The 27,504-nt window shown below is 45.5% G+C and overlaps 2 protein-coding genes across 5 annotated transcripts; both read left to right on the forward strand.

Annotated features, from left to right (window-relative positions):
- The first annotated feature begins 725 nt into the window (after positions 1-725).
- nexn (nexilin (F actin binding protein)) lies at positions 726-9,629 on the forward strand. Of its 3 annotated transcripts, XM_040052827.1 has the most exons (15): positions 729-898; positions 2,276-2,645; positions 2,746-2,943; positions 3,786-3,870; positions 3,951-4,099; positions 5,347-5,547; positions 5,639-5,812; positions 6,218-6,400; positions 6,717-6,908; positions 7,251-7,295; positions 7,553-7,747; positions 7,858-8,079; positions 8,172-8,357; positions 8,440-8,800; positions 8,937-9,629. In XM_040052827.1, the coding sequence occupies exons 2-15, from the start codon at positions 2,328-2,330 to the stop codon at positions 8,948-8,950; spliced, it is 2,523 nt and encodes an 840-aa protein (XP_039908761.1). In that variant the 5' UTR covers positions 729-898; positions 2,276-2,327; the 3' UTR covers positions 8,951-9,629. The 3 variants fall into 3 exon arrangements, with proteins under 3 accessions (XP_039908760.1, XP_039908761.1, XP_039908762.1); XM_040052826.1 differs by lacking the exon at positions 8,937-9,629 and having other exon boundaries at positions 726-898; positions 8,440-8,835; XM_040052828.1 differs by lacking the exons at positions 7,251-7,295; positions 8,937-9,629 and having other exon boundaries at positions 8,440-8,835.
- A 9,699-nt stretch (positions 9,630-19,328) lies between these two features.
- On the forward strand, positions 19,329-27,274 carry mindy4 (MINDY lysine 48 deubiquitinase 4). Of its 2 annotated transcripts, XM_040052917.1 has the most exons (18): positions 19,329-19,980; positions 20,282-20,401; positions 20,479-20,663; positions 20,764-21,022; positions 21,100-21,335; positions 21,442-21,494; positions 22,279-22,391; positions 22,487-22,603; positions 22,683-22,774; positions 22,955-23,056; positions 23,210-23,273; positions 23,410-23,475; positions 23,565-23,632; positions 23,720-23,783; positions 24,155-24,316; positions 25,100-25,280; positions 25,778-25,856; positions 25,980-27,274. In XM_040052917.1, exons 1-18 carry the CDS (start codon positions 19,921-19,923, stop codon positions 26,026-26,028), a joined length of 2,070 nt encoding a protein of 689 aa, XP_039908851.1. In that variant the 5' UTR covers positions 19,329-19,920; the 3' UTR covers positions 26,029-27,274. The 2 variants fall into 2 exon arrangements, with proteins under 2 accessions (XP_039908851.1, XP_039908852.1); XM_040052918.1 differs by lacking the exons at positions 25,778-25,856; positions 25,980-27,274 and having other exon boundaries at positions 25,104-25,237.
- The last annotated feature ends 230 nt before the right edge of the window (positions 27,275-27,504 follow it).

Here is a 27,504-nt window from a genome sequence, read left to right on the forward strand (position 1 = left end):
GATAAGTTAAACAGATGCCTGGTTCCTGAGCGCATGTGACACACTGAACAACTGGATTTGTGTTGGCACAACAATGTCAGCACCAACTGTCACTGCATAGCATACTGACAGCGACATCTAGGTCATTTTAGAAAAAAAGAAAGGGCAAGCTGCTGTCCCTCTGAACTGATAAGTCCTGAATCTGAACTGGATAACGAGCAGATAATTATAATCTGTCTGCATTTAGACTCCAGTTCTACCAAACAGTCCAAACGAGCTGCTCTTATCTCAGCAGTGCGTCCTTGGTTAACAACAACAACAATAATGATGATGATGATGATGATGATGATGATGCTCATTTTGTTCATTCTAAAAACAAAACAAAAACGTTAATCAGACAAATTAATAACAACCAAAAATGATAACCTATCCATCTGTTGTCATTGGTATAAAATCACAGCAATAATTAGCTCGCTAATTACACTTTTGTAACGATCTTTTCATAAATACACAAATAATAATCTGACAAAAGTAACGCTGTGTCTGTAGCCAGAAATCCTCCAAAACAATTACTGTATTTATTTTATTAAAAAGAAAGGCTTCGAGATATTTGTGCAGCTGTGAGTAAATGACCGGGATAGGGCCGTGCGCCGGTGCGCGTGCATGTGTGTGGGAGCGCGTGCGGGGCTGAACAGCTGAACCTGCAGCAGGCGCGCGCGGAATGCAGTATCCGGTAGAAAGTAACGGTACTTTTAAGGAAACTGCTCACCAACAGGCAACCAGCAACCAGAAGCCAGTCGAGTGGGTGGAAGCGGTCGCTCCTCGCATTGTTCCGCTTGGTCTCACTTTAGGTTTTGTGGCTTCCCAGAGGAATAAGAAAGAAAATCAATCAAAGCAGGAGGACGAAAGCACTGAAGAGGTAAAGTCTGGTTTCATAATTCTGTAGCACGAGGGGGATTTGAAAAGACCAAAGTGTGTGGTTTTTAGATTATTTACCTACACCCTGAATTAGGATTAACCAGCTCTTTGGTTACTGCGGGTTTAGCCATGCTCATTGGTGTGGCTCTAGCTTCACTGCTTAATAATAGTTTTAAACCTGACTGAGGTTAGAATCAGGCTTTTATGGCATGATTTTGCCAGCTGTGCACAGAAATCACACTAGTGTTTGTTTAAATATTGAGAGTATTTATTACAAAGCAGGTTCTTTTTATTTATCAGCAGCAACAGATTTATAATGGATTTATTTCAAAATCCCTCTAAATTGGAATTTAAACAGTCAGAATATGGCGTGAAGATCCACAAAGGGCAACAAACACTGTCACCCATTCACCTCTTAAAATGAGGGTGGAAAATCAAATCAGCCGTCCCTAAATCAAGCTACAACCTACCAGATGCCCTGGCTCCAGCAGTGTGTTGTAGGCCTAAAATTGATAACTGTAATTGCTTCAATTAGCCACTCTCTGCTATAATGTAAAAGTGCTTCGAATACTTCTGAAGTCGGGCTGAGCCCACCTGTGAGGCCTACAGTGATCCGCCTCAGTGCGTTGACTGTTGGTTCAATGGCAGAGCTTCTGATTAGCTGTGCCGGGTCACAGTGAGATCTTCATATCTGAGTCTGAAAGGTATTTGGGGACGCTGATACACAGCAACAGTTTTAGTGTGGGGTGACTAACAGTCCAAACAGCTCTCATTCATCCAGTTGTCCTGCTCTCAGTTTGGCCATCTTGTCGAGGGTCTGTGGGGCGACATGTGGGTGCCAGCTCGAGCTGTGTCCAACTGCCTATCAGTCATCAGAAATAGTCACGATCACATGCCCTAGAGCCACAAGTGGGCTATAAATAGGGGCCGGCAAGCTTCCATTGCACTCTTTCTCCAGATACTGAGTAACAGCTCTGTTTGCAGTGGTAAAAATGTGACAATGCAGACAGACAGTAACTGCGAAATGTAGCAAAACGACAGTAAAGTGCTACGCTGATATTCAGCTAAAGGATGAAAAATAAAATTAGGCAAAGATAGAAATGACATTAAAATGATTGATTCAAAACACAGATTAATAAAAAACCTTTAAAATTAGGATTTTAATCATGTAAAATTAATGTAGTCTGCCATGTTGTCGGCCAAAGGGAGCACTTATGTGCGGCACTAGTTTTAGTTTTAAGCTTTTATTCTGCTGTGTCGATGAGTGAGTTGTGTCTTTGTGTGTTTAACAGCAGATTCTTAAAAACACGTTTGGTGGAATAAAAAAGCAAGGTTGGCTGGTCATCAGTGTTTGAACCGTGACTTGTGTGCTTTGCAGGCGAAGAACTTTAAACAGAGTGTGTTTGTCGGCCTGTCACTGTGGTACAAACATGACTGAGGTGGCGCAGGTGGCAGCTGTAGATGCCCACGACGTGGAAGATAAAGAAAGCGATGTGACAGCCAATGACGTCGAGGGTGGAGGTGAGAGCGCATCCACAGAAGATCAGAAACCTCGTGGCAGGAATGAAACAGCGAGCAATGAGACCGACAAGACACACGTGAACGGCTTGGAGCACAAAGAAAAGAAAGGGCAAAACGAGAGCTCGGGAGATGTTAATGGTGTTTCACAGAAGGACGAGGACGAGGAGGAGGAAGAGCCTGAAACAAATGAAGACCAGAACATTTCTGATGTGGCATTCAAAAAAGAGGTGAGATGGAAAACACTGGCAGCATCTTTACATTTCTGGTCCCATTTTTTCCCACAGTTGCATCAACGAACTCATCATTTTTTCGACTGTTAAACCACAGAAACTCCTCAGATCCAGAAAGCTGGTGGCAAGAAGCTACGTGCCAAAGCTCAACAAAGACAAGGAGAACGTGACGAGCAAATTTGAGGCCATGCAGAAGGCCAGGGAGGAGCGCAGCAGGCAGAGGAACAGGGAGGAGCAGCAGAAGAGGAAGGAGCAATACATCAAGGAGAGAGAGTGGCATCGCAGGAAGCAGCAGGTCAAAGGCTGATAACCCCACTAACCTCCCACTGTGATCTGCATGGCATGATGAGGCATGGCGCCGTGACAGAGACTGCGGTTTGTGAGAGAACTCGTTTTTTACACTGCACCGACACATCTGTCACATCTGTCACATCTCATGTATTAACCTGCTAAACGTTGTAGATATGAGCTCATGTTCAGTCAAACTGGCCTGTGCTTGTTGTTAAAGTGACCTTTTGTAAAAAGCCATCTTTAACCATATTAATATGCACTGAAACAGTCGTGCACTGAACAACTTTCTCACCACTACTTTAAATTCAGAATTCACCATATGTCAAATATCCAGCGGGTCACGTGATAGTGAAGCAGCATGAACGATGCCCGAAACGTCTGAATCCAGTGATCAACTAATCAGATTAGTCCACGATGGTAAATTGCTTTAAATTGATTTAATATATCACCAAAACGTCATTAATCCATTAGAAAAAAGCAGACCTCAGTCCCACTGAGAAAGTCAGAGATCAAGAATTCCAGGGTTCAGCTTTTCTTCCTACTCGACTGCAGTGAAATAAAAGCAGTGATACGGTGTTGTGTGATTATCAGGCACTCAGACAAAACGGCCTTCCTGTGTACTGCTGTGCCGTAGCTGGCCAGGCTCGGACACCTGCACTCATCCCCTATCTGTTCAACAACACGACGGGCCAATCAGAGGCCTGCTGCAAGCCACATGACCCTGCTATTAGCAGGGATTAGGCTCGTGTTCTTGCTGGGACCAGCATGGCTCCTGAGTGGCAAAGGAGATGATCCCAGCTAAACCGTAACCTCACCTCGTCACACTTTCTATCTGCTCGATCACAGATAAAAGAACTGCTTGCTTCCAGTGATGAGGAAGAGGAGGTGAAGCCAGCGAAGGTGGAAAAATCTTACGTCCCCAAAATCAAAGGTAAGGGATGGTAATGAGCGATGACTATCCGGGAGGAAGACGAGGCTTAAGGCTTGTGTCTCGCTTTGTGAAATCCTCAGGTAGCGTGAAGGGGAAGTTTGCAGAAATGGAAAAACAAAGACAGGAGGAGGAGAGGAAGAGGATGGAGGAAGAGAGGAAGAAGAGGGAGGCCCAGGATAAGCTGGAGAAAGCCAAAATCCAGAAAGAACTGGCTCAAAAAGCCGCTGAGGTCAGTGAACCTGGGCTCAGGCAAAAACAAAGTGTGTTTTGGTGTTTGAGAGGCTGCGATGAACCAGTGTGGTTACCACTGTAATGCTTAATCCTCAGCTGCCTCTCGGATGAGTTGTAATGGGCATTTGAGATCCAAAGAGTTGGCACAGACTGGATGTAGGTCTGAATCCACCAGCAGCATTGCTAACATGACCAGTCTGTGAACTGCTGGCACACATTTAACCTCACTATGCAGGAAAACGATTCAAGCTAAATCAGACGGAGATTTCCAATTAGTCCACTTTCAGGCTTCTTATACATTCAGACGGTGCAGTTCTTGGAAGTGGTTACGTCAGTGATCTCGTGCCAAATAGGCAATTACAAGCAGCAGAGCACTACTTCTTTGCCCTGATTCTGCTGCTGTAGCAAAGCAATAAGGTTCACAATGCTGTCTGAAAATGGGACTTTTATATGGATCCTGTTCAGTGTGAAACTTTGAACGTGGCTGCAAAGCTCTGCCTTAGTCATCACTAATAACACTGAGCCTGAAAGACCAGGAGCGTAACACTGTTGCTTTCACTGAAACACAATCGGAAAAAAACAAACCCAAAAGATATTTTCTCCTCATAAACTTGAAACAATAACTTTTGCTTATTCAAATATCTCGACTGAATCTGTACCAGTGAACAGATTCCATTTTACTTTGTACGTATGGAACACAATTACGTGTATCTGGGACCCTGATTATGGTAAAGATCAGATCATGAAGTCAAATCAGTTTCTTCAAAGCTTGTCTAAAAAGCTACTCTGACCCCTGACTGCTGCTTTAACTGTTTCCTTTGTGCCTCGTTGACCACATAAGACAATGACGCTTCAGATCACACCATTAAAAAGAGCCTGTTCACATATAGGAATGCACTGATCTGGAAACAGCTGGAACAGAGCTGCCAGGTGTAGACAGCAATGACTGGCAGCTGTTTCCCACACCTCCCACAGACAGAATTAGCTCGAGCCTTCCCTGCTGTGACTGCTGCTATCTTAGACTGACACCCGTACACTGACCTACTGCGAACTGCAGAGTCGCTCCCTACCCACACACAGTCCCAGTGAACGTGGGGGGTTTGCTCTCTCAGTGCTGCAGACAACACACATAATAATAATAATAATATCATATCTGACTCGTCACATTTTCTTTAATATAAACTGTGATGATATTGTTGTTGTGAATTCTCTAGACCGTGATTATCGGCTATTTTTACTTTTTAGGAAGGAGATGACACAATCCTGGTGCGTGTGGTCCCGGCGAAGCCGTCACGACCTCCCGGCAAAATCAAAGTGAATTTTGAAGACATGGAGAAGAATCGAGAGGAGGAGCTAAAAAGGAAGGCAGAAGAGGAGAAAAAAAGACGCTACGACGAAAACAAGCGCTCCTTCCGGGAAGTGAAGAGACGCTCAGTTAATCAACAGGTAAATGAAGATATCAATATGAACGCAGTGTTAACAGGAGCTATTGTGTTTTACAGCCACAGGTCTGCTTTCTTGCTTTCTTTTGCATTAGGATGAAGAGGAGAAAGCTTCCGATAAGGTTCAAGTCACTCCTGGAAAGCTGAAACTGACCTTTGAGGAGCTGGAGAAAGAAAGGCAGGAGCAGAGGAGGAAGCAAGCTGAGGAGGAAGCCAAACGCCGCCTGCTAGAGGAGAAGAAAGCTTTTGAGGAGGCCAGGCTGGGAATGGTACACATGACTGCAAAACAGCAAGCATAGCTTTTGTACATGTGCGATTCACTGGCAGATCTCATGAAGGCAACAAGTGCGCTTCAGCAGCTTTAGCATTCCCATAGTTGCTGTACATCTGCATGTCGCTTTGCAACCCTCCTCTATGCAAGCTTAGGGCGGCACCAGAGAAACCACACATACATATCTACAGACGGATATAACAACCTTCCTTCTGACTGCCAGCATCTTCCAGTGTACAGTTATTTCAAGCAAGATATAAATCACGAGCCATGTGAAAATATTTCAGAAGTCCTCCTGGGATTAAAAAAAACAACTTTAGGGGATTTGTGTTTGCGCTTCCAAATCACTTTTGTGTTGTGAAGACGGCCTAATCACGTTTGCGATATGTTTGTGTCTCATCAGGAAGAAGACGAGGAAAGCACAGGACAGGAAGACAAGGAGGAGTTTCGCCCAGGAAAACTGAGACTGAGCTTTGAAGAGCTGGAGAGACAAAGGGTAGAGGAAGAGCGCAAGAAAGCAGAGGAAGAGGCCAAGAGACGGATGGAGGAGGAGAGAAGAGCTTTTGCTGAAGCCAGGAAAAGCATGGTCAATATTGAATCTGCATTTAATACAAAACATTTCTCTCAGAGTGGATACATATCTGTTCATTATATCAATGAATTTGTTTGCCTTAAAAGTGTAGATTGAACTTTTGTGCGTGAGGAAGCGATCATCTGCCAACTGAATGTTACACTCTAGTCAGCAGCTGGTTGGCCTGGTTAGTGAAACAAACTAGTCTGGATAATTATCGAGCTTTCTGTGCAGAGCTGCCTTTACTGTGTGTACAGGCGGTGAGATCAACTGCTTTTTTAAAACCAGGCAGACATTAATGTGGTCTTTGCACCGTTGGGCTTTCACTCAGCTTGTAGACGAGGATGACGAGGTGCTGATGGCCTTGCTGAACCTGGAGGGCAGTGAGCCTGGGAAGATATGTGTCAGCTTTGAGGAGCTGGAACGCCAGAGGAGAGAGGAAGAGCAGAAAAGGGCAGAGGAGGAGGCTAAGAGGAGACTGGAGGAGGAAAAGAGGCTGTTTGCTGAGGCCCGCAAGAGCATGGTAAACGTCCATCACTTGGTGACAAAAGCGTTGCACAGTCTGCATGTCTTGGACTGATCACTAATGTGTTACAGCTTTTTTGTGCTGTTAAAGCCTCAAGTTGATTTGCTGCTGCTTTGCTGCTCAGCTCTCTTGTTACAGAGCAGGAAAACATGCATGAAAAGCAGTTTTATGATATTTGTAAAACAATCAAACACAGTTTCATTCAGCATCAGTGGATTAAGCCAACACCTTCTTTAAGTGACCCTGCAGAAGTGTTGCCTGTAATAGATTCATGCTGCACATCAGTAATGATGGGCTACAACTGCACTGCTGTTTCCTTGTCTCAATTATTTCTTCAAGAGCCCTGGTCTGGATCAGGAAAAGTCTGCATTTGGAGATGAAACAGTAAGAGATTTTCAGTTTCAGATATAGTATAAATTATTTTTACTCCAAGAGTCTTATTATCAATGTGTTCCCTACACATACAAGGACACAGTGGCCTCCAGACGATGCATCTTGGGTTTTTTTGCATGCAGCTGTTTATCTAATGTTTGTAATGCTTTAGATTTGCAATTGCTTTTGCAAATTGAAGACGTTACTGCTGCAGGATTTCATTAAACATTAAAATACTGAAACACTTTTGTGGGTGCTTGTGTGTTTAGGTACTAGATGAGGACGAAGGGATGGTAAAGAGCGAGTCTCAGGAAGCCCTGCACCCCAGGAAACTGGAGATCAACTTTGAAGAGCTGCTGAAAGAGAAGGAGGAAGCTGAGAGGAGACGCAAGGCAGAGGAGCGCAAAAAGAAAATGGAGCAAGAGAAGCAGGAATTCGAACAACTCAGACAAGAGATGGGCGAGGTCCGTCTCGAACAGCTGAAAATATCAGACAACAGCCAGTCGAGTCGACAGCGTGTTTGACAGAAAAATGTGACTAAATGTTTAAAGTTGTGTTCCACATATCGTTACAGGAAGAAATAAATGAAAGCTCGGATGTTGTAAGCAAAGAGTACGAAGAGCTCACTAAGCTCAAGAGAACCGGCTCCATTCAGGCCAAAAGCCTCAAGTCCAAGTTTGAGAAGATCAAGCAGCTGACTGAGGAGGAGATTCAGAAGAAGATCGAGATGGAGAGAGCCAAGAGGAAGGCCATCGATGATGAAATTAAGGAGAGAGAAGCTGAGCGGTTCCAGGAGGTAAGAGCACTTTATAGCACGTGGGTTTTTTTTTCATATCAATGGAAGATGATCTCAGCAGCATGTATTACAAGTTTTTGTTTTTTCCGGAGGATGAGGACCAGGAAACGACTCCAGCGAGGGCCGAAGAGTCACCGTTCAAACAGAAAGTGGACATGCGAGCCCGCTTTGAGCAGATGGCCAAAGCAAGAGAGGAGGAGGAACGGAGGAGGATAGAGGAGCAGAAACTGCAGAGGATGCAGTTTGAGCAGCAGGAGATTGATGCCGCGCTCCAAAAAGTAAATCTTCCATTTTCATGACAAACTGCACCGAGATAACAAACGAACAACTTTTTGTGATTGTTTTGTCCTCTGTTTGCAGAAGGATGACGACGTGGAGGACGAGGGCAGCATCATTAACGGCTCTGTGGCTTACGAAGATGAGGAGGATCACGCCAGGTCAGGGGCCCCGTGGTTTAAAAAGCCCCTCAAAAACCAGTCGGTGGTAGATTCTGAGCCAGTTCGGTTCACCGTAAAGATCACCGGGGAACCAAAGCCAGAGGTGACCTGGTGGTTTGAGGGAGAGGTGCTTCAAGATTGTGAGGACTATCAGTACATAGAGAGAGGAGAGACATACTGCCTCTACCTGCCGGAGACCTTCCCCGAGGACGAGGGAGAGTACATGTGCAAGGCCGTGAACAGCAGAGGCACGGCAGCAAGTACCTGCATCCTCACAATAGAAAGTAAGACCACCTTGGTGTGATTGCATGCCCGTCTGGATATGAACCTCTCTTCACGAAGTGGATCGCATGCTCCTCTTCCTCGTAGACTCTGCCAGACGGCGAGTTGGATAACCGTTCTTCTGTTTCTTTCTTGCAGCTTACGACTACTGATGCCGCCTCGTGATCTGGAGAGTTTCCCTCTGTCTCTCACTCCTTTTGTAAAACGTCGTCCCTCCTGGCATTGTCAAACAGAGGGAAGGAAATAGCAGTATGCTTGGCATTCCTAAGGGAGGGACACATAACACACATATGCAAAAAACACAGACAAGATGTTGTTTACGTATTGCTCAAATGTAAAGCTGCACTCCCCTCTAGGATGGAAGATGATACCTGTGCCAAAAACACGTGGTTCTTGTTCCCACGACAAGGGCTGCACCAAAACTTCAAAACGATCTCTCCTGCGCGGCCCTGACAATATTCGTCATACCAGCACATTTCCTGCATTGCTCTGGTACTGTTCTGTAAATATCACACGTTTTGGTCCATAAATGGCAAATGTTAAGCTTGAGGTATTGAAATGTTAAATGTAAGATGTGCATTCACTTAAAGAACAGCAGTTATATCGACGATTTAGAGGCAGCCCCATGTTGCAGGAACAAAACAGCTGCATCCCTGAGTTTTACTTGCAGCCTCTACAGATGAATTTTTCATGCACCAACCATTTTTGTGTTAAATGTGCTACGCTTAAAGTTGTCGAGGATTGATAATGAATATAAAAGTAGACATGTCCGATTATTTGTCGTATATTATAAATAGAAAAAAAAACTTTTAATAAAATGAACACAAAGAACTGCATTGTTGATTTCTTTCACTGTTACAACCTTTGCAGCAACAAACTGCAACCTGTTGCCTGAAAGGACGGACCGTCCCGTCACAAATGAGTAACCACAAGCCACACCTGAGCGTCATCATCACTCCTAGCGTCCCAGTGTAGCATGCATCCATAGTACAGCACAATGAATGGAGCTGTATGCCATGGAAATGCAGTGGGTGGTAATTTATCAAAATGAAAAGTTCCCCATAAAAACAATGAAAATGTGTTCGAATACTCAGAATGATCCGTTAAGACATGGACAGCGCACCATGGCTCCAAACTGTCTGAGATGGACATCTTTTTGTCCAACGCAGAGAAAACATACAACAATAAAGACATGCACATAATAAAATAACATTATACATGTTCATAAGAAAAGACTGTGGGAAGGAAACTGCAAATACATAAATGTAACCTTTCTAGAATGAAATGCCAGAATAGGTTCATTGCTTTTTTTCTATAAGTTTGATTTTAAGGCAGCAAAGTATTTAAAATGTCTTGTGACCTGACATTGCATTTGAACACAATACTTACAATCAAAGGGCCTTGTAACTACAGGATAACACTGCTGAGTAAACTGCAACACGCTGTGAACACAGGATGAAGCAGTTTCAAGAAGGAGGCCGCACAAAGTTTTCCTCCCTTACAAAGACATGTTTGGATCCCATCCTTGGTTGACTACACATTAGAGCAGGGGTGTCAAACTCAAACACACAGTGGGCCAAAATTCAAAACTGGAACAAAGTCGCGGGCTAACGTTAATATTTATTGAAACATATTTATTCCTCCAGATATAAGAATGAATCTTTTCTTATGGACACGTTTTGCTGAAAAACTGAATATGGAACAAGCCGAGCTTAATACTAAACAATATATATATTAGCTGTATAATGCCAGTAGGCCAGCTCTAATAGTAATTTGGTTTGGCTTCGCGGGCCAAATGTAATTAGGCTGCGGGCCAAATTTGGCCCGCGGGCCAGAGTTTGACACCTATGCCTTAGACAAAGCAGGCAACTGCCCTCGAACCGCATCGTCGCACTGCCCGTTCATCAGCTGCACTTGATGAGAACTGCACCTCTTTAGTTGTTGTTCTGTCACAAAATGTAGGTATTAGAGTTTTGTTATTTTTCTTTATCTGCATCTCTACATTTTTTATTCAGAACACGTTCAGCTGAAACGTGATTTAAATACAGTTTGCGTTCAGACTTGAGGAGTTACACAGCAGGAACAGGGCCTGTGGTCATAATGTTCAACCAAGGAGCAAGTTCCTCAAAAAGAGGTTTATAGTCTTAGCAATTTACACACTGTCAGTTTAAAAACATGCATTTGATGTATTTTCTTTTTTAATCATTCCTATCCACATATTTGGAGGGTCTACGCCTGTGGTTTGGCGGCCCCTCTAGCCCTCCTTGCTCTGGGCGAGGTTGTGCTAGCATAAGCTTAGGCTAATACTTATGTATACAGTGCTGCTGCTCATTGCATCCTGCACTTTGCAGGAGGAACTACGTCACTGTCAGACTGATGGAAAAGCTTTTTGTTAATTCTTTTTTTTTTTTTTTTTTCTTTTTTTTGCCTGTCCCGTTTGGCTCTTTTGCCATCAGAATTGTTGTCTAAAGGCAAAGAAAGATGCCCAACGGATTTACTTTACCAAATTGACCATCCCAGCCTTGCCACAATGGTCCATTTGATTCACCTTTTATTGTTTATTTTATTTTCACTTACTGAATATGGGACAGACTTGACTGGGGGAAAGAAGGGGAGAAAGAAAGAGGGAAAGAGAAACAGCTGAGAAGAGGGACGGGGGAGAAGGGCAAAAAACAAAAACCAACAGAATGAGCAGAAAAAGAAAAAAAAGAAGAAAAAAAGAAAAAAAAATGCATATATCAGTCACCTGGGTCACCTGCTGAGAAAGAAAAAAGAAAACAAGCAGAAGAGAACAAGAGTAATAAAATAAACAACATCACAATGATATATGGGAATATGACAGTAAATACTAAATATTAGGTTCTAGGTTCTAGGTTCTTTATTATTTGTCACATGCATAGTTATACAAGTATAACACACAGTGAAATGTAACCTGACACGCTCCTCGACATGTGCACAAATTTGGGGGGGGGGGGTGTAGAGGAAGAACATTATATATATATATATATACACATATAGTATATACACTGGGTGAATGTGCAGTAGTAGCAGCAAGCAGGTGAATTCTGTACATTAATATGAATAGATATCTGACTATTTTACAGGATAGACAATATAAACATATTTAAAATTAAAGGAATTGAAATGTACATTGTGCCTTGGTTTAGTGTCTGGAAGAGTCCTGTCTCAGTCAATTATAGATGATGTGAGAGGGCGGGTGTGTGTGTTTAGGGCACGGATGGCTTGGGGATAGAAGCTCCTCTTGAGTCTCTCTGTCCTTGCCCGGAAGATGCGGAACCTTCTACCAGATTGCAGAAGTTGGAACAGTTTGTTGCCAGGATGGGACGGGTCCTTCAGTATCTGCGCTGCTCTAGTCCGGCATCTCCTGGTGTAGGTGTCCTGAAGCGGGGGGAGAGCAATCCTGCAGCAGCGTTCTGCTGTACGGATCACTCTCTGGAGAGCTTTTTGGTCCTTCACACAGCTGTTCCCAAACCACGATGTCATGTTCTGTGTGAGGATGCTCTCCACAGCGCCTGTATAGAAAATCCTGAGGATCTTTGGAGAGACCCTGAACTTCCTCAGTTGTCGTAGGTGATACAGGCGCTGCCTAGCCTTTTTGGTCTGGACCTGAATGTGGGCAGCCATGTCAGGTCTGAGGAGATGTGGACACCAAGATACTTGAAGGACTGCACCCTCTCCACTGGAGCTCCATTGATGATAATGGGCTTGTAGTCTCTGTGCTGACCCCTTCTGAAGTCCACCACCAGCTCCTTGGTCTTGCTGACATTCAGCTGGAGGTGGTTGTCCTGGCACCACGATGCCAGATTCTTCACTTCATCCATGTAGGCCGCCTCATCGTTGTTGGAGATGGCACCCAACACCACTGTGTCGTCAGCAAACTTCACAATGGTGTTGGAGCCATGGGTGGCCACACAGTCCGAAGTGTAGAGGGAGTAGAGCAGTGGCGAGAGGACACATCCCTGAGGTGCTCCTGTGTTGATGGTGATGCTGTTGGAGAAGCACCTGCCCACCCTCACCACCTGAGTTCTGCCAGTGAGGAAGTCCAACACCCACTGCACACAGACGGCTGTTAAGTCCCAGATCCCTCAGCTTTGTGAACAGTCTGCAGGGCACTATTGTGTTAAACGCTGAACTGTAATCAACAAACAGCATTCGCACATAGTTACCCTGTTTCTTGTCCACGTGGCTGAGAGTGGTGTGTAGGACGTGGGCGATGGCATCCTCTGTGGATCTGTTGGATCTGTAGGCGAACTGCAGTGGATCCGTGGTGTCTGGGATGGAGGAGGAGATGATGTTCTTCAGCGGCCTCTCAAACACCTTCATTACTACCGAGGTCAGTGCAACTGGCCGGTAATCGTTCAGGGATGAGGGTTTGCTGTTCTTGGGCACAGGGATGATGGTGGATCTTTTGAAGCATGTGGGGACCACAGACTTCGCCAGGGACTCGTTGAAGATGTAAGTGAACACACCTGCTAGCTGGTCAGCACAGCAGCGCAGCAGACGGCCGGTGATGCCGTCTGGCCCCGCCACTTTCCTTGTGTTCACTCTCCTCAGTGCCGCTCGGACGTCATGCTCCGCGATGCTGGTCACCGGTCTCTCGCTGATGACGTCACTGTCCTCGGTAGTCAGGCGGTAGATAGCATTAGCCGCCTGGCTAACCTCGAAACGGGCGTAGAACCGATTCAGCTCGTTGGTGAATGCAGAGTCGGCGTTGATCGGCGCAGTGTCCCTGGCTTTGTAGTCCGTAATGGTGCGTAGTCCGTGACACATACTCCGTGTGTCGCCCTGGTGGAAGCGGGACTCCACACGTTCCCGGTACCTGCGTTTGGTGCGTTGGTATATTAAACATTATTGTGCAGCACATAAGATCAACAGAACAGTGTGCTTTGAGGTAGGAGCCAAAAAGGGTGTAGTTTGTGGGTGTGATCACCCGTGTGTACACCTGTGAGCATGGACGCGCTTGTTTTTTGTTTTTTAAAAGGTTCCTTCATGTAATGATCTGCTAGAGGGTGTGGGGGGGCCACAGCCCCGTCCTCCAGGGCATGAAGCAGGTATGGAGGAGATCAAAACTCCAGACATCCAGAGGCCCTCAGAACACAAGAGACCAAGGAAGACCAACAGAGGGGCAGCCGCGCCACTGTCCCAGAAAGAGCTGAGGAGAGTCCCAGATGAGGGCTCACTCAGCAGCCGCGGAGCAGAAGCCAGGGGGAGTTGCAGTGACGTGCCCGTGAGCTCCACCGGCAGCCAGCCGTGCCTGAGTGACCGAGCCCCAGGCCGAGAGGCCGGGGGCACCCCACCTCCGAAGTGGCCCGAGCGAGCCCCAGGCTCCAGGCCCCGATAAGCGGCCGCCAAGGAGTGAGCCGGTGTGTACCTGGACGCCCATCCCCAGACACAAAGAACCACCAACGCACCAATGTCTGAGGGAGTCCGCCACTGGCAGGGGAAGTGGTGGTAGGGGGAGATAGGCCTCCATACCTTGGAGGGCCTAAGATGTCCCCAGAGAGGTGGCGCCTGACACCCAACCTGACATATAGACACAGACATACAGGCACACACAGATACAAACATCCATTCCCACCCTCATGCTCTCATATGCACTTACTCCACACTCAACCAATGTGGAGACAGACATAAAGAGACGCTGTACACACGATCACACTCCCCGAGCGTACTCTAAGCCCCGGGTCTAGGTACCCTTGCCCCTGGAGGGGGGGAACTGCACCCAGACCCAGGTGGTGTTACCCTTTTCCCTGCGGTGGGGGGAGGCAGACCGCCCCGACTCCGCAGCAGCAGGGAGGCCCCACACTCCAGACCGCAGTCGGACGGCCAACTCCTCCTCCTAGCCCCCCCGCTCCAGCAGGTCGCAGAGAACGGGGGTGAGAGAAGACTCCAAACCTCCCTCCACCCGCTCATTGTAGTGTTGATGCATGTGTGTTCTAAGGTGCATTTAAAACCCAGGAGGGCATGGAGCTACCTGCCAGAGAGCAGCAGGTAAGCGCATGGTCCCTCCTGCTGGCCCTCAATGTCTACGTGTATTTAACATTGAGAGGTGGGCAACGACGCCAGGGGTGGGGTGTACACCCTGATGGTACTTTGGATTCCGTGTATCGTGCCCACCCCCAAGATCCTATATGTATGCGTAATGAGAGTGTGAGTAATGTGAATGTCTAAGTTGTGGGATAAAATTGAGGCAGAGGCAGCCAGAAGGGGACGGGGGGGGTGGCCTCCTCTGCACCCTGGTGACATACCCCTACTCCAAGGTCCTGCATGTGTGGGTGGTTGTGGTGGAGCGGGAAGAGGGAGGCAGCTGGAGATGGGGAGGGAAGGAAGGGAGGGGCAAGTGACCCCTCCCTGGGGCCAGCTCCCCCGCTGACCCCAGTAGGCACCCCCATACTCCGCGACCCACCAGAGAAAGGGGGCCCAGGCCCATCCAGACCGGGGCCCAGCGCAGCAGCGCCTCCCGGCCCCACAGAGCCCAGGACAGTCCACCCAACCCCACCACAGAGAAAACTGCACCCACCCCACCATCCACTCTTCTTCCAGACTACATAAGACAATAAACACCCAGGCTGAGATCTTCCTCCACCTCTCCTGTATCTCCCCCTCCTGCAGAGAGAGCCCCTGAGGAGAGGAAAGCTCCTGCAAGATGTGACAATCTTCCCCACCAGTTGAAGAGCCCCCCCAGGTGGCTCGATGCACCGGCGGCACCCTGCTCCAAGGCTGGGCCCCCATGCACCCACCCGCCCACAACCCCGGCAACACACCAACCAGGACCCAAGCCCCCGAGGCCCGGCCCGGGCCCCAGCCCAGAGACGGAGCTTTTTTGTTAATTCTTGCAAGAACACTCTCACTCTTATAATCTGAGAGGAAGATGAGAGCCAGGCCCCTCAGCTTTTCCTCATAGTACTTTCAGACACATGGTTTAGATACAGGGTCACATACAAGTCAACAATATTTCTCTGCACAGCAATTATTTCATGGTCAGTCTGTTCCTTTGTCGTCTCTCATGTCCTAGAACACATTGTTCCTCGTGCGCAGCAGGAGGTGAAACAGACGCACTTAAACAAGAGTTTATAAGCACACAGATTTCTCAGAACTTCATTAACTTTCCTTCTGTTTATAATTTAGCTACATATTAATGAAAAAGCTTAAACAGTAGTATATAGAAAAGATAACAAAGACCGCCTTTTATCATTTGAGGAACATCGTCAAAATCAGACAAGTTTTGTCAAGCGACACTGCAGAGGTCCTTGTCCATGCATTTGTGTCCTCACACATTGATTATTGTAACGCTCTTCTTTCTGGGCTATCAAAGAAAAGTTTTAGAGGTCTGCAGATGTTGCAAAATGCAGCTGCTTGCATTTTAACAAGAACTGGGAAATTTGAGCACATTACCCTGTTCTGAGATCACTGGCTACCTCGTCAGGTTCGAGCAGATTTTAAGGTCCTGCTGCTCACCTACACGGCTCTAAATGGATCGGCACCTTCATACCTCTCCGACCTCTTACACCTTTATGTTGCATCTCGTGCTCTCCGATCTCAGGACTCTGGCCTTCTAAAGGTTCCTAGAGCCAGAAAAAAGACAGTTGGAGAGCTTTTACTTGTCGTGCCCCGTTTCTGTGGAACAGCCTCCCTCAAGATATTAGGCAGACATGCTGTGTGGAGGTTTTTAAAACTAAGTTGAAGACATGTTTGTTCACCCTATCCTACAGGTCTTAATTCTTTGCCTTTTAGTTTTTAAATTCTTACTGTTTTTACTTGTAACGTATTGTGCTTTTACTTGTACTGCTATTTATCTCTTTTATTTATTCATCTTGTTACTGTCAAATAGCTGTACAGCACTTTGTTTGAGGGCACTTTATAAATAAAATTATTATTATTATTATTATCTAAACAATATCAAGAAGATCAAAATACATGAGTATAAAGGGTAATAATACCTCACATGGAAAGCCATGAACTATGGAGGAAACGCAGAGCACACAGCGTGAGGACACATATGACAACAATGTGAGAAAGAACAGAGGAAGACTGAAGACGTAAACACACACATGAGGTAAGAGCAGAGTGGAAACACCTGGGGAACACAGCTGAACAGAACCCACAAAAGAACCAAGGCTAGCAAAGCAGAACATCACACACACGAGACGAAGGACCATCGACGGCTGGGTAAAAGGATCACAAAGGGAATCAACTTAATATGACTGAACTCGGAAGATTAACCAGAACCCAAACAGACTGCAAATAAAATATAATAAACGCAAAAGAAAAGCTACAACCAAGTTCATATGTAAAGGAGCTAAACCAAACACAAAGCTATACATCGCCAATACTTGGTGTCATCATGGCCACCATCTGCCCATCATGGGTACCTCTGCATACAAAATTATATCATCTATGCAATCTACCTTAATCAGTGCTGTAATAATAATTCTCTGAATCAGTCCTTGAAGACACGGCACACAGCAACAACCAGTAATGGTCAGCTGCTGTACTCCTCTGCATTTACTAACAGACAAAGCTTTAAGGGTTGTGATGCTTTTGTTACTGAACCATCTGTGTTGTTGGGAATGAATGATACATCACACATCGGCAAACATGGAGCAGACGCCTCCTTTTTGGGCCGACAGCATATCCGACGTAGGTGTTGAAACTTCTCTGGGAAGCACTTTGAACAATTAAAAAATAACTTTTCTCGTGTTTGTGATGTTTGTAGAGTCACATGTTCTTCACATGTAAGCATTGTAAAGGTTTAGCAGCACCACCTTAACTGAAACAAAATTACTTACACTGAGCCTTTCAAGCCCCACCAGCCCAGTGGTTTTGCCCAGTGCTGTCATAAGAGACGCACTCTGCACATCACTTAGTCGGAGCTTGGCCCAGTCTGGTTGGAGCAGGGTGATTTTTCACTCTTTGGTTGGAAGGGCAGAGCACATCGTACACCCTTGCTGTCTTCCTCAGCATCACATAGAAACCTTTCTAACCTTGTACCAGCCCTCCTGTTTGTTTAGGCATAGCATGGCCCATGGCTCAATAAGGCTCTCTACAGTTAAATGTGGCTATGTTATCTCAAAGTAGTTCCCAGTGCATCAGACGTCATCTCTTTGTGTGTGGCTTGCTTCCCATTTTGATCTGTTGATCATTTAAATCAGGTCAGGTATCTGTGTTTATAATATAAGGCACAATGTAGTTCTGATAGTTGTTGCTAAGTTGTCTTAAATGGCATAATTATGTCTTTTTCTGCAAAGATCAGAAGTTATTGAGGATCGGGTTGCAGAAGTTCCCTGCACTTCAATGACTTAACAAGCAAGCTTCTCGTTCACTAACCTGATGGCTCGCTTTCCCTTTGCACTTGGAATTACACTTAAGTCTGATTTTATCATCAAACATTTTCCTGGTAAATTTACTGGATAAGATTCAGATAACACAAATGTTGTCGGAGAGGTCTTTTGAATTTGTGGTCAGTGGGAGTAATAAGGTATCCAGCAATGGTCCCAAGGCCTCCCACAATTTGCAGGTTCCTTATTTTTGGCAAAGGGCTGGGATGTAGGATCTGGCTTGAAGGACCAGAATGTCAGATAAATCCAAAGGTGACACCACTTTAATAAAAACCAAGGCAATGGAGACCCCGATCGATGTGCTGAAAAAGCTTTTTCTTTTATTCTTGCAAGAAGAAGCAAAATTGTGATAGTCTGAGAGGACGCTGAGGAGCAGTCCTGTCAGCTTGTTTGAACCGTGGTGTAAGAGCCAAAGTCAATGTTTATGTTTTTCCTTTTTGTTTTGGTGGCACAGGTGTATAGTTTTACCTGCGTCTCAGGTGATGGCATGTGGGTGTGGTCACAGTCTATTTACCTGATGTCGGTGTTCGCAGCAGGTGTGTTGGGTGAGTGGTTTGTGGGCAAACTTTTCTGTTGACCGTCATTTTTTGGCACACCAGTTAATCCATGCGCTAGTTGTAAATTGATTGAAAGCGCAAATGTTCGTTTTTGTTTTGTTCTTAAAATAAATGCGCAACGTACAAGTTCGACTCATTATGGATTATTGGAGGCGCGTCACAGGGACACAACCAACTCAGCCGGCCGCGGCTTTATTTACGGATGAAAGTCGCAACACGTGGGTTTCCCAGCATAGTTTCATAGCACTTTCAGACACATGGATTAGATACAAGGTCACATAAAGCTGTAAGATATTTTTCTGCAAACACGATTATTTCATGGGCAGTCTGTTCCTTTTGTCTTCTCTCATCTCCAAGCACACATTGTTCCTCTTTGTTGGCAGGGTGTGATAATTGAAATAGTGGCAGTTTACAATCACACTGATTTCTCCAAACTTAACAGTCACGGAGGGGAAATGATCATGAATCAAATATTATAAAAATCACAGTGGTGATGTATTTAAATTAAGGATGAAACATCATTTCAGCAGCAGCTCCTGAGCTGTTTATTGTCCGTAACAAACAATGTAAGACAAAATATTGATTTATTATCTGCGGTGCATCTCTGTGGTATTTAGATATCAAATCATCCCAGACTGGTTTCTTGAACATGAGTGACTTCACTGTACTCACATGGTTTCCACAGTAACCACATCTCAATCTATAGAGCCGCTTTGGGATGTGGTGCAACAGGAGATTTGCATCATGTGTAGTGAACAAATCACTACACAAATTGAACGAATGTAATTCAAAAGGGGGGGGTCCAATCCAGTGCGCCCGAGCTGTACCGGATAGAATGAGCGTACCTCTCCACAAACCTGAGAGAAGGGCACCAAGGCTAAAGTAGCCCAGGGCATCAAAAAAGCTCGAAGCGTCCGTGAACGACTAGCTTTGCCATGGTAACGCAGCCGTACAGGGTCTGAAAGGGCCGCAGTTTCACGGAGCTGTAGCCCCCGCGAGGACACCCCACGACACCGAGTGGAGATTGCATGGTTTTCACCCTGTTTGAACCTAAACTGTACCCAGCCGTAATTTATTAAGACCTTAACAATACGCAGCTAACTCAGCTCTTCAGTGCTGTCGGCGCAGCATCCCGCTGTTGTTTGCTAACACCATGGCCGCTTCTCGTTGATCGTGTATGCTAACACGGACAGACTCGTCCTCGGCATGGTCCCTTCAGTCGAAGAGGTGTCTTCGTCCCTTGTACGGGAGTATTTGAGTCGTAAGGTGAGTCGGCTAACGTGTGGTAATTCAGGCTGATAGCCCATCACAGCGTTTCTGTGCAAACCGCTAACACTGCTAGCTAGCCAGCTGCAGCTCCGCTGCGAGTTTATGTCGATGCGATTCTGGTCCAGCGAGCGTGTCTGTAAGCAGCTGTGCTTTATTTAAAATAAGAAAACGTGCATGTGGTCGTAGCAGCAGTGCACGAGGGAGAGCATGCGACCAAGATGCAAGCTTTCGCAATATGAGGGAAAAATAAATAGACTAATTCCCAGTTTGTTTGTTTTTTGTTGGAAATGTTGTTCAGGGGCTGAAGAGGACTATTGCCTGCATGGATGAGGAGCATCCACGCACGGAGGCCAGTATCAACAACAGGTCGGAGCTGAGGCAGATTCTCAGCATTGAGGATCTCTACAGGAAGAACAAGGTAAGCGTTAAAGCTGCAAGGTGACTGCTGTGGTGCACAACAGGTAACGTGTGTAGCTGATCTCTCTGTCACTGCAGCTTCAGAATAACCCTCTGAAAACATTACTGGAGGTTATTGTAAAGCATCTCATTGAACAAGTAAAGAATGAGAAACCAGTGAGCAGTGAGGCTTCCCCACGGAGAGCCCAAACTAGTTCGATGGAGAATGGAGGAGAGGAGGACCGCAGCCCGGCTTCTGTTCCAAGCAAACAGACCAGATCGAGGTATTTTACAGGCAGCGTTTGTGATGCATTATTTTCTACTGATTTTACTTTCTTTTTTTGTAATAATGTGCTTAAATGAATATGCTGTTGTCTTTCACAGGCTTGATATAACAGCAACATTCCCTTCTCAAGCTACAAATGCTTCACTGATGCCAGCAAACGATAAAAAGTCCAGTAATAATCAGACAGGTTTCCGGGGTCCTGACTTAGGAGTTCAACAAGACCATCCAGCGATGGATTCCCTCCAAGACAAGAAGAGCTTAATCCAAAAAGAACCAGAAAAAAACACCTCTGAGACCACCCAAAGGAGCAGAACTAATCGCATTAGGAGAGGCATATTGGCTGGACCGGTACCCCAGGTACTAAAGCTTTTATGCCTAAAAACACATGTGATCGCGTGCTCATCTGCTGTTAATCCTTCACTTTCTCCTTCCAGGAATCAAACAGAAAACGTAACAGTCGAAAGGTGTCCCAGCCGCTACTCAGAGGAGAAGAGGAAACCAGACCCACTCAGGATGGACGTTTGGTGACTGGAAGTTTACAAGGCAGCAGAAGTGAAATCGGCTCAGCTGACCGTGTACGAGCGGGGCGCGAGGCGCTGAGCGTTTCACAGAGAACACCGAGTGAAAACAGCTTTGAGCGAGTGAGACTGAACATGGTGACGACGACAAAGTAAAATAGCTTTAAGTTGTTTGACTCCACATAATAAGTAATGGCTTCATGCTCACTGCTTTCCCAGGCTTTGTTCTCAATATTTACACGTAGTTTTCTTTTTTAGAGCAAAGACCAGGCCAAGTGTGGCTGATCTGGATGCGTCTGCGATGGTCTTGGGTAAGTGCTGTGCAGTACAGGGCTGTTAAAAAGTGCTTGTCCCTTTCTGATTATTGATTTATTGATTTCTTTTGCATATTTGTCACACCTAAACATTCAGAAAACCAAACAAATTTTAACCTTAGAGTGTGATAACCCGAGTAAATGCAAAGCGCAGATTTTAAAAGTTATCCAAACCTTCTTTATTCATAAATTACCCGTGGTTAATTAGTTTTCGGGAAAGCTGAGGTGGATGTCAGCAGCCACACCCTGACTCTCCCTGATGAGTTAGTAGCATTAGTTAGATGGCTGCCTCGCTGCTTTAAGACCCGAATGACTTGCTGTAATTGATGGAACCACAGATTCTGCTCTCTGCTATAAAATCCAGAAGGAGAATGTTTAATCATACGTTTGTTTGTGAAGCTCAAGTGCACAAAGCCCTGAAGCACACCGGCAGCAAAACAAACAATCATACTTTTGGAATGACCTTAAACAAAAAGGGGCATTGCAAAAAAAAGCCCCCATTGTGACTGGATCAACGCAATTCTGCCAAAAAAGGGTCCAAAATTCCTGTTGGTGGCACACGCAGTTATTAGTTTAAGGTTTGGATAATCTTTTCCCGTTAAAAGTGAACTCATCGTTTAAAAACGGCATTGGGCTGTCTTCATCTAGTATTAAAGTTTATTTTAAGGCAAATACTTTCTGTATGTGCGGTCCGGGGCTTCACTGATTGTTTCTCGCCCTTTGAAAACAAATCGGTGCCTAACTTTTGATTTTCAAGGATATATTTGTGTAAATTTTTTAGATGACATCGAGGATTATGATGACGATCTGCGAGAACTCTGCGACGCCCCTCTGCGGGGAACCTTACCCGAACACAGCCTCGCCGGTCGCCCGATGGACCAGCGCACTGCCACGGTGGGTGATTTACACCAGGGTTTCTCTCAAGCTGCTGCGCAGACTTTCTGCAGTTGCCTTTGATTATGTCTTTGTTTTCCGTTTATTCCCTCTAGGAATTAAAAACACTTCTTCTTGGATCCAGCCGAAATTGTTTCAATATTGAGTGGAGGAATCAGGGTTTCACATTCTCAGACACGCATGATCTCCGATATGGGATTGTGCAGAGAAAGGTGATTTTAATCAAGCCGGATGCTTAAATTGTTTTTATTTTCACAGGCTTTATTTAATTGTGGCTTTGAATTTTTTAAGGGAGGTCCTTGTGGAGTTCTGGCGTCTGTTCAAGCCTTTGTTCTTAAGAAACTGCTGTTTGAAAGCACTGAGAGCTGTACCATGGGCCTGCAGTAAGTCACCCTTTAGTTCATGGCATGAACCTCCGAGCACTTTATTCCAGTCACTTTCTAAAGCTGTTACTTCACACGGGGGAATGATGTTCAGCAAGTGACTTCTGTATTTCAGTTTCAACCGTATTATTACCAGTGATGGGCGCTTCTCGCTCACATGAGATTTTATTCCCCCTTCAGGAGATTAAGACCGTCCAACAGCATCAGGAGAAAGTGTCTCGTTTTAGCTCTGGCTGAGATCTTGTGGAGGGCTGGCGAGGAAAAGCAAGCCACAGTTGCAATGTGAGATCTCCAGTTTTACTGATGCACACAGCCGTTTTATTGGTGTTGTATCTGCAGATATTGTACAGATGTTAGGAACTGCGTTGGTGTGAGTCTGCTCTCGCGTCGCTACGTTTATGAAGGTGTTGCTGTGGTTTTGTTGTTTGGAAACAGAAATTCAGGGAGAAATCAGTTCACCCCAGCTCGACCCTACAGATCTGAGGGGGTGCTTGAAAAGGTACACATTTTTATATTTGCACTGAAGCTAATCAGAATGAATGTAAGATAACTTACGTAAGATTCAGAGCCGTAACCGGGAAACTTTGTGCTTTTTCTTTGTTCTGTTGACGTTTTACGACTTGTCTTTGTTCTAGATCACCTGTTTGACTGTGGAGAACCTCAAAGATCTGGAGTTGGTCCTTGAGCAGCATGTTGAGCAAGTGAGAGAAGGGCATTTCTTCTCCTTTTCCCTCTCGAGGGCACAAACGTTTATCCTCCACTTTCCTTTTTATCTGTTTTTTCCCCACAGTTTGAACCTGGGATGTTGGGCTGCGTGCTGCTGACTGTGTCTGCTGTTCTCTCGCGGTCCATTCAAAAGTACTTTTTTAAAAACATCTTTTATGCAGAACAAAGTAGCTGGAACCAGACTGTGAAACAACTATGATGTGGTTCTTCTTTCTTTAGAGTACAGGAAGATATGGATGTGCCCACCACCACGCTGATTGGAGCCCATGGGTACTGCACACAGGTATTGTGCTAGTTGGATATAAGAAGATTCATTAGCTTCAGCTTCTAAGCTGCTTTTAAAGCTGTCACAGTGTTGTTGTGTTTCTGGGCTGTGAATCTGCAGTGATGGTGCGACATCAGGTGTCTTTAAAGTGTAGCTTGGAAGATTCGCCTCTAGGTGTCACTAAATCCTAAACAATACTCTTTAACTGAACAGTGAAAAAGCAATGAGGCCGCTCGCTCCCTGCGCCGTTTGCTGTCACAGGAACATTTCTTCATTTTGTCTTTGTTGTTTTTAAACATACGTGTTGACAGTACGCGCCACGCTGCCTAAGCTTTACAGGAGGTAACACAGAAACACGACGCAGTAATAACTGTGTGTTTTCTCACCAGGAGCTGGTCAACCTGTTGCTGTGTGGCAGAGCAGTTTCCAATGTGTTTGATGATGACGTGGAGCTGGACTCGGGCAACGGCAACATGACTCTGCTCAAAGGAATCAAAGGTCACTGCGACGTCGGCCTGCTGTCCTTGTTTGAACATTATAACATCTGTAAGGTGAGAAACACCGAGCCTCTAACAGACCGCATACCAGTTTGATTCATGTTACACCGACAAGCCCTGACTTCAGGCCCATTGTTCACTCTGATGATGGGAGCATCGCCACAAGTATATTCTTAAACTATTATAGAATCTATATGATATTCAAGTAAACATATGTGCCGCAGCATTTGGAAACCAGTACTCAAAAATCTTCATTTTTAACTGGATTTTTCCTAAAAACTTGTAGCGTGTTGGTAAATGAGTGAACTCCTGATCAGTTGGTCCCCGTCCACGCAGACGGGAAGGCCACCGGCATTATTAAGGGGCTGAATTTCACAGACTGTCTGGTCAGGTCACACCCTGAGGTGAGCAGGGTTTTCCTCTCATAGTTGAAAAGTTTGAATAAGGGGGATATGGGTTTGCGTCACGGCTCAGCTGTTTTTGTGCACACCCGGGACACCAAAAGCTCCAAAAACACCCAAATCCTTCAAAGCTGTTGTAGTTGTTTCTTTGGCCGGTGCAGAGCTTCCAAACTCATGAAGTCTTGGAGCACCATCTGTGTCTCCTCTGCTGCTCTGCTCTGCGACCTTCTGTTACGTCGACTCTGTCGTAGTTCGCTTTGTTGGCGTCTTACAGACGAGACGTCTTTACATCAGGTCGTCGGGAATAAATGGTTAAGATGGGTTTGGCTTACGTACAGAGCAGTGATGCCTGCGCTGCTTTCAGTACACGTATTGCAACACTCAGTGATTCTGTATGGCTGATGTGATCAAAGACAATTGGCTTTCTTCTTCTAAGGTAGGAGCTTACCTGAAGACGCCACGCTACCCCATCTGGGTGGTGTGCAGTGAAAGCCACTTCAGCGTGCTGTTTGGCCTGCAGAGGGAGCTGTTGACCAACGAGGGCGGCGGCACGGAGTTCGACCTCTACTATTTCGATGGACTGGCCAACCAGCAGGAGGAGATCCGCCTCACTGTTTGTACGTAGCATCGTTTATCTGATTGTCTTTGTCTGCAGCCCCGTGTGTCCAGTCTGTCCATAACTCTCTTACAACCCCCGGGCCTCGGACCGGTACCGGTCCGTGAGTCGTTTGGTACCGGGCCGCGAGAGTTGAGGCTCGGTGTGAAATGTCTGGTTTTCAGGGTTTTATCGGTTTTCAGCGTTATTTTGTTATCGTTTTTATCATTTACTCGGTTTTCCTGGGTCTTTCCACGTGTGTTATGAATAAATCTTCTTTTTTTCAGTACCGGTACGAGTTTTATTTTGTTGTATTTATCCGCGACACCTTAAAGGCCGGTCCGTGAAAATATTGTCGGGCATAAACCGGTCTGTGGCGCAAAAAAGGCAGGAGACCGCTGCCTTACATGACGTCTAAAATGTGTTGGGTTAATCGTGACCTGTTTTCAGTCAGATTTTTCCAAGTCGTTGCTTCTGAGTGTTCCTAAAGCTGCGAAATAAAAATGTTTTTACTTTTAGCGGTCGGCAGATTGTCCCAGAGCAGTCAGGAGGTGGATACTGACCTCACTCCTCCTCTGGAGCTCTGCATCCGAACAAGGTGAGAGCCGTCATACAGACAGATCCCTGAAACAACCATAAAATGTTTCGACATGTTTTGCTTTTCCTTTTAATCCTGTAACGAGTTTTGAAGCTGTAATAGACGAGTCTGTTCTTCTTGCAGGTGGAAGGATGCATGTGTCGGCTGGAATGACACAGAGCCTATTCTCTGAGCGATCATCTGTTTTCAGTTTGCTTTTGTCATTCTGCTGGTTTATTTCATGTTGGTTTTATTAAGTACGAACTTGACATTGGATACAGAAAAGTGCGATCCAAAGGTTCAGAGCCTGAGCCCGTAAGAAAGTGAAAACTGTGACCCGTTTAAATTTGGCCGCCGTCCTTTTCGAAGTAGTTGCTTTGTTCCTCTTCTCCTGCCATGTCTGACACATTCCCTGGAAGTCAGCTTTTTAATGGATATATATTTATTTATTTTGAATGCCCAAAGTGCTGCTTCTGAGGTCCGCAGTTAAACTTTTAGAGGCACATCTGCCGCAGGTCACAAAAATACATGCACTCCTGATGTTGGTTGTGCAACATGTCTCTGAATAATGACTCCGCATGTTTTTATTATTTACTTTTTCATTTGTTTTCATTCAACAGGGATGATTTACAGACTACTGCCAGTAAATGCTCTTTAGTAAAATGAAGCCGGGGCGGTCCACGAAGAGCCGCAGAGCTCGCCATAATTTGCAGGTTTTGTCCTCAGTTGGCTTTGAAGGTAACAAAGTCACAGAAACATAAAAACGGAGCCGAGAACAGGGGAAAGGAAACACTTTGATGTTGACACATTTTGTTCAGGCCAAAACGTTTCCTAATAACAATGATGTTTTTATTTCTGATGGCAGCGTGTGAGCTGATGCACACGACCACGATGTGCTCCATCCACGCGTAACGGGAACACTCCCAGAACCTTTCGATTGCACTTCTTGCGTTGCTGTTTTGTCCGTCTGAGACGAAGCGTTGTGGAGACACATGGAAAGCTGTCGGCTGCCATCGTGTCGTCTGTCACAGCCTGATTCTGCTGCCCGCACATTTACGATATTTTGGGGAATAGTTGGTCTTCTGAAGTTTGGCAATAAGACTATGTGCATGTGAATATTTTAGATGTGTTGCTGCAGGACAGTGTTCACCACAGTGGCCTTGTGCTGTCAGCTGGTCCTTTTAACATAAAAGCATCGTATCCACATTTTACACTAAATTAATTTGATTTCTCTGCTGATAAATATTTGGTAAACGGACTGATTCTCATACTCAAAGCGCTCTATACAAAATATATGTAACATGTTATTATTTTAAGGACTTGTGACACATATAATCGAGATTAACTTTTAGTGAGTGTGACATTCCTCATAATTGCCTTGATGCTTGTTCACGTTGGACAAACCACCTGTGTGGACAATAAAATAATTGAATACCTCAGCTGTCTCCATGCTTGATGTTTTCTACACTAAGCACTGTGCCCTCCTGCCGCCTGCCATCCTGATGGAAACTGCAGAACACTTGAGTATGTACTGAATACTGCAGTGCAGTAACTTTGTTATGTAAGCTGCTCTTTGTTGTCTGTATATTGGTAATCAGAAAAGACCATGAACATAGCCTCAAGGGTCAGACTGGGACAGGAAAATCCACGGATACTTCACCACCGCCGC

The sequence above is a fragment of the Simochromis diagramma genome, unplaced genomic scaffold (assembly GCF_900408965.1).
Source record: "Simochromis diagramma unplaced genomic scaffold, fSimDia1.1 OVJJ01000419.1, whole genome shotgun sequence".
NCBI lineage: Eukaryota > Metazoa > Chordata > Actinopteri > Cichliformes > Cichlidae > Simochromis > Simochromis diagramma.

What these genes read in the sequence shown, in the direction of transcription:
- nexn (XM_040052826.1), top strand. Translation starts at nt 2,328, where the DNA reads ATGACTGAGGTGGCGCAGGTGGCAGCTGTAGATGCCCACGACGTGGAA. An exon ending in TGGCTCAAAAAGCCGCTGAG is followed by an intron (nt 4,100 to 5,346) that starts GTCAGTGAACCT and finishes TTTACTTTTTAG; the next exon opens with GAAGGAGATGACACAATCCT. An exon ending in CTGAAGCCAGGAAAAGCATG is followed by an intron (nt 6,401 to 6,716) that starts GTCAATATTGAA and finishes GCTTTCACTCAG; the next exon opens with CTTGTAGACGAGGATGACGA.
- mindy4 (XM_040052917.1), top strand. Translation starts at nt 19,921, where the DNA reads ATGGTCCCTTCAGTCGAAGAGGTGTCTTCGTCCCTTGTACGGGAGTAT. An exon ending in ATCTCTACAGGAAGAACAAG is followed by an intron (nt 20,402 to 20,478) that starts GTAAGCGTTAAA and finishes CTGTCACTGCAG; the next exon opens with CTTCAGAATAACCCTCTGAA. An exon ending in CTCTCGCGGTCCATTCAAAA is followed by an intron (nt 23,633 to 23,719) that starts GTACTTTTTTAA and finishes TTCTTTCTTTAG; the next exon opens with AGTACAGGAAGATATGGATG.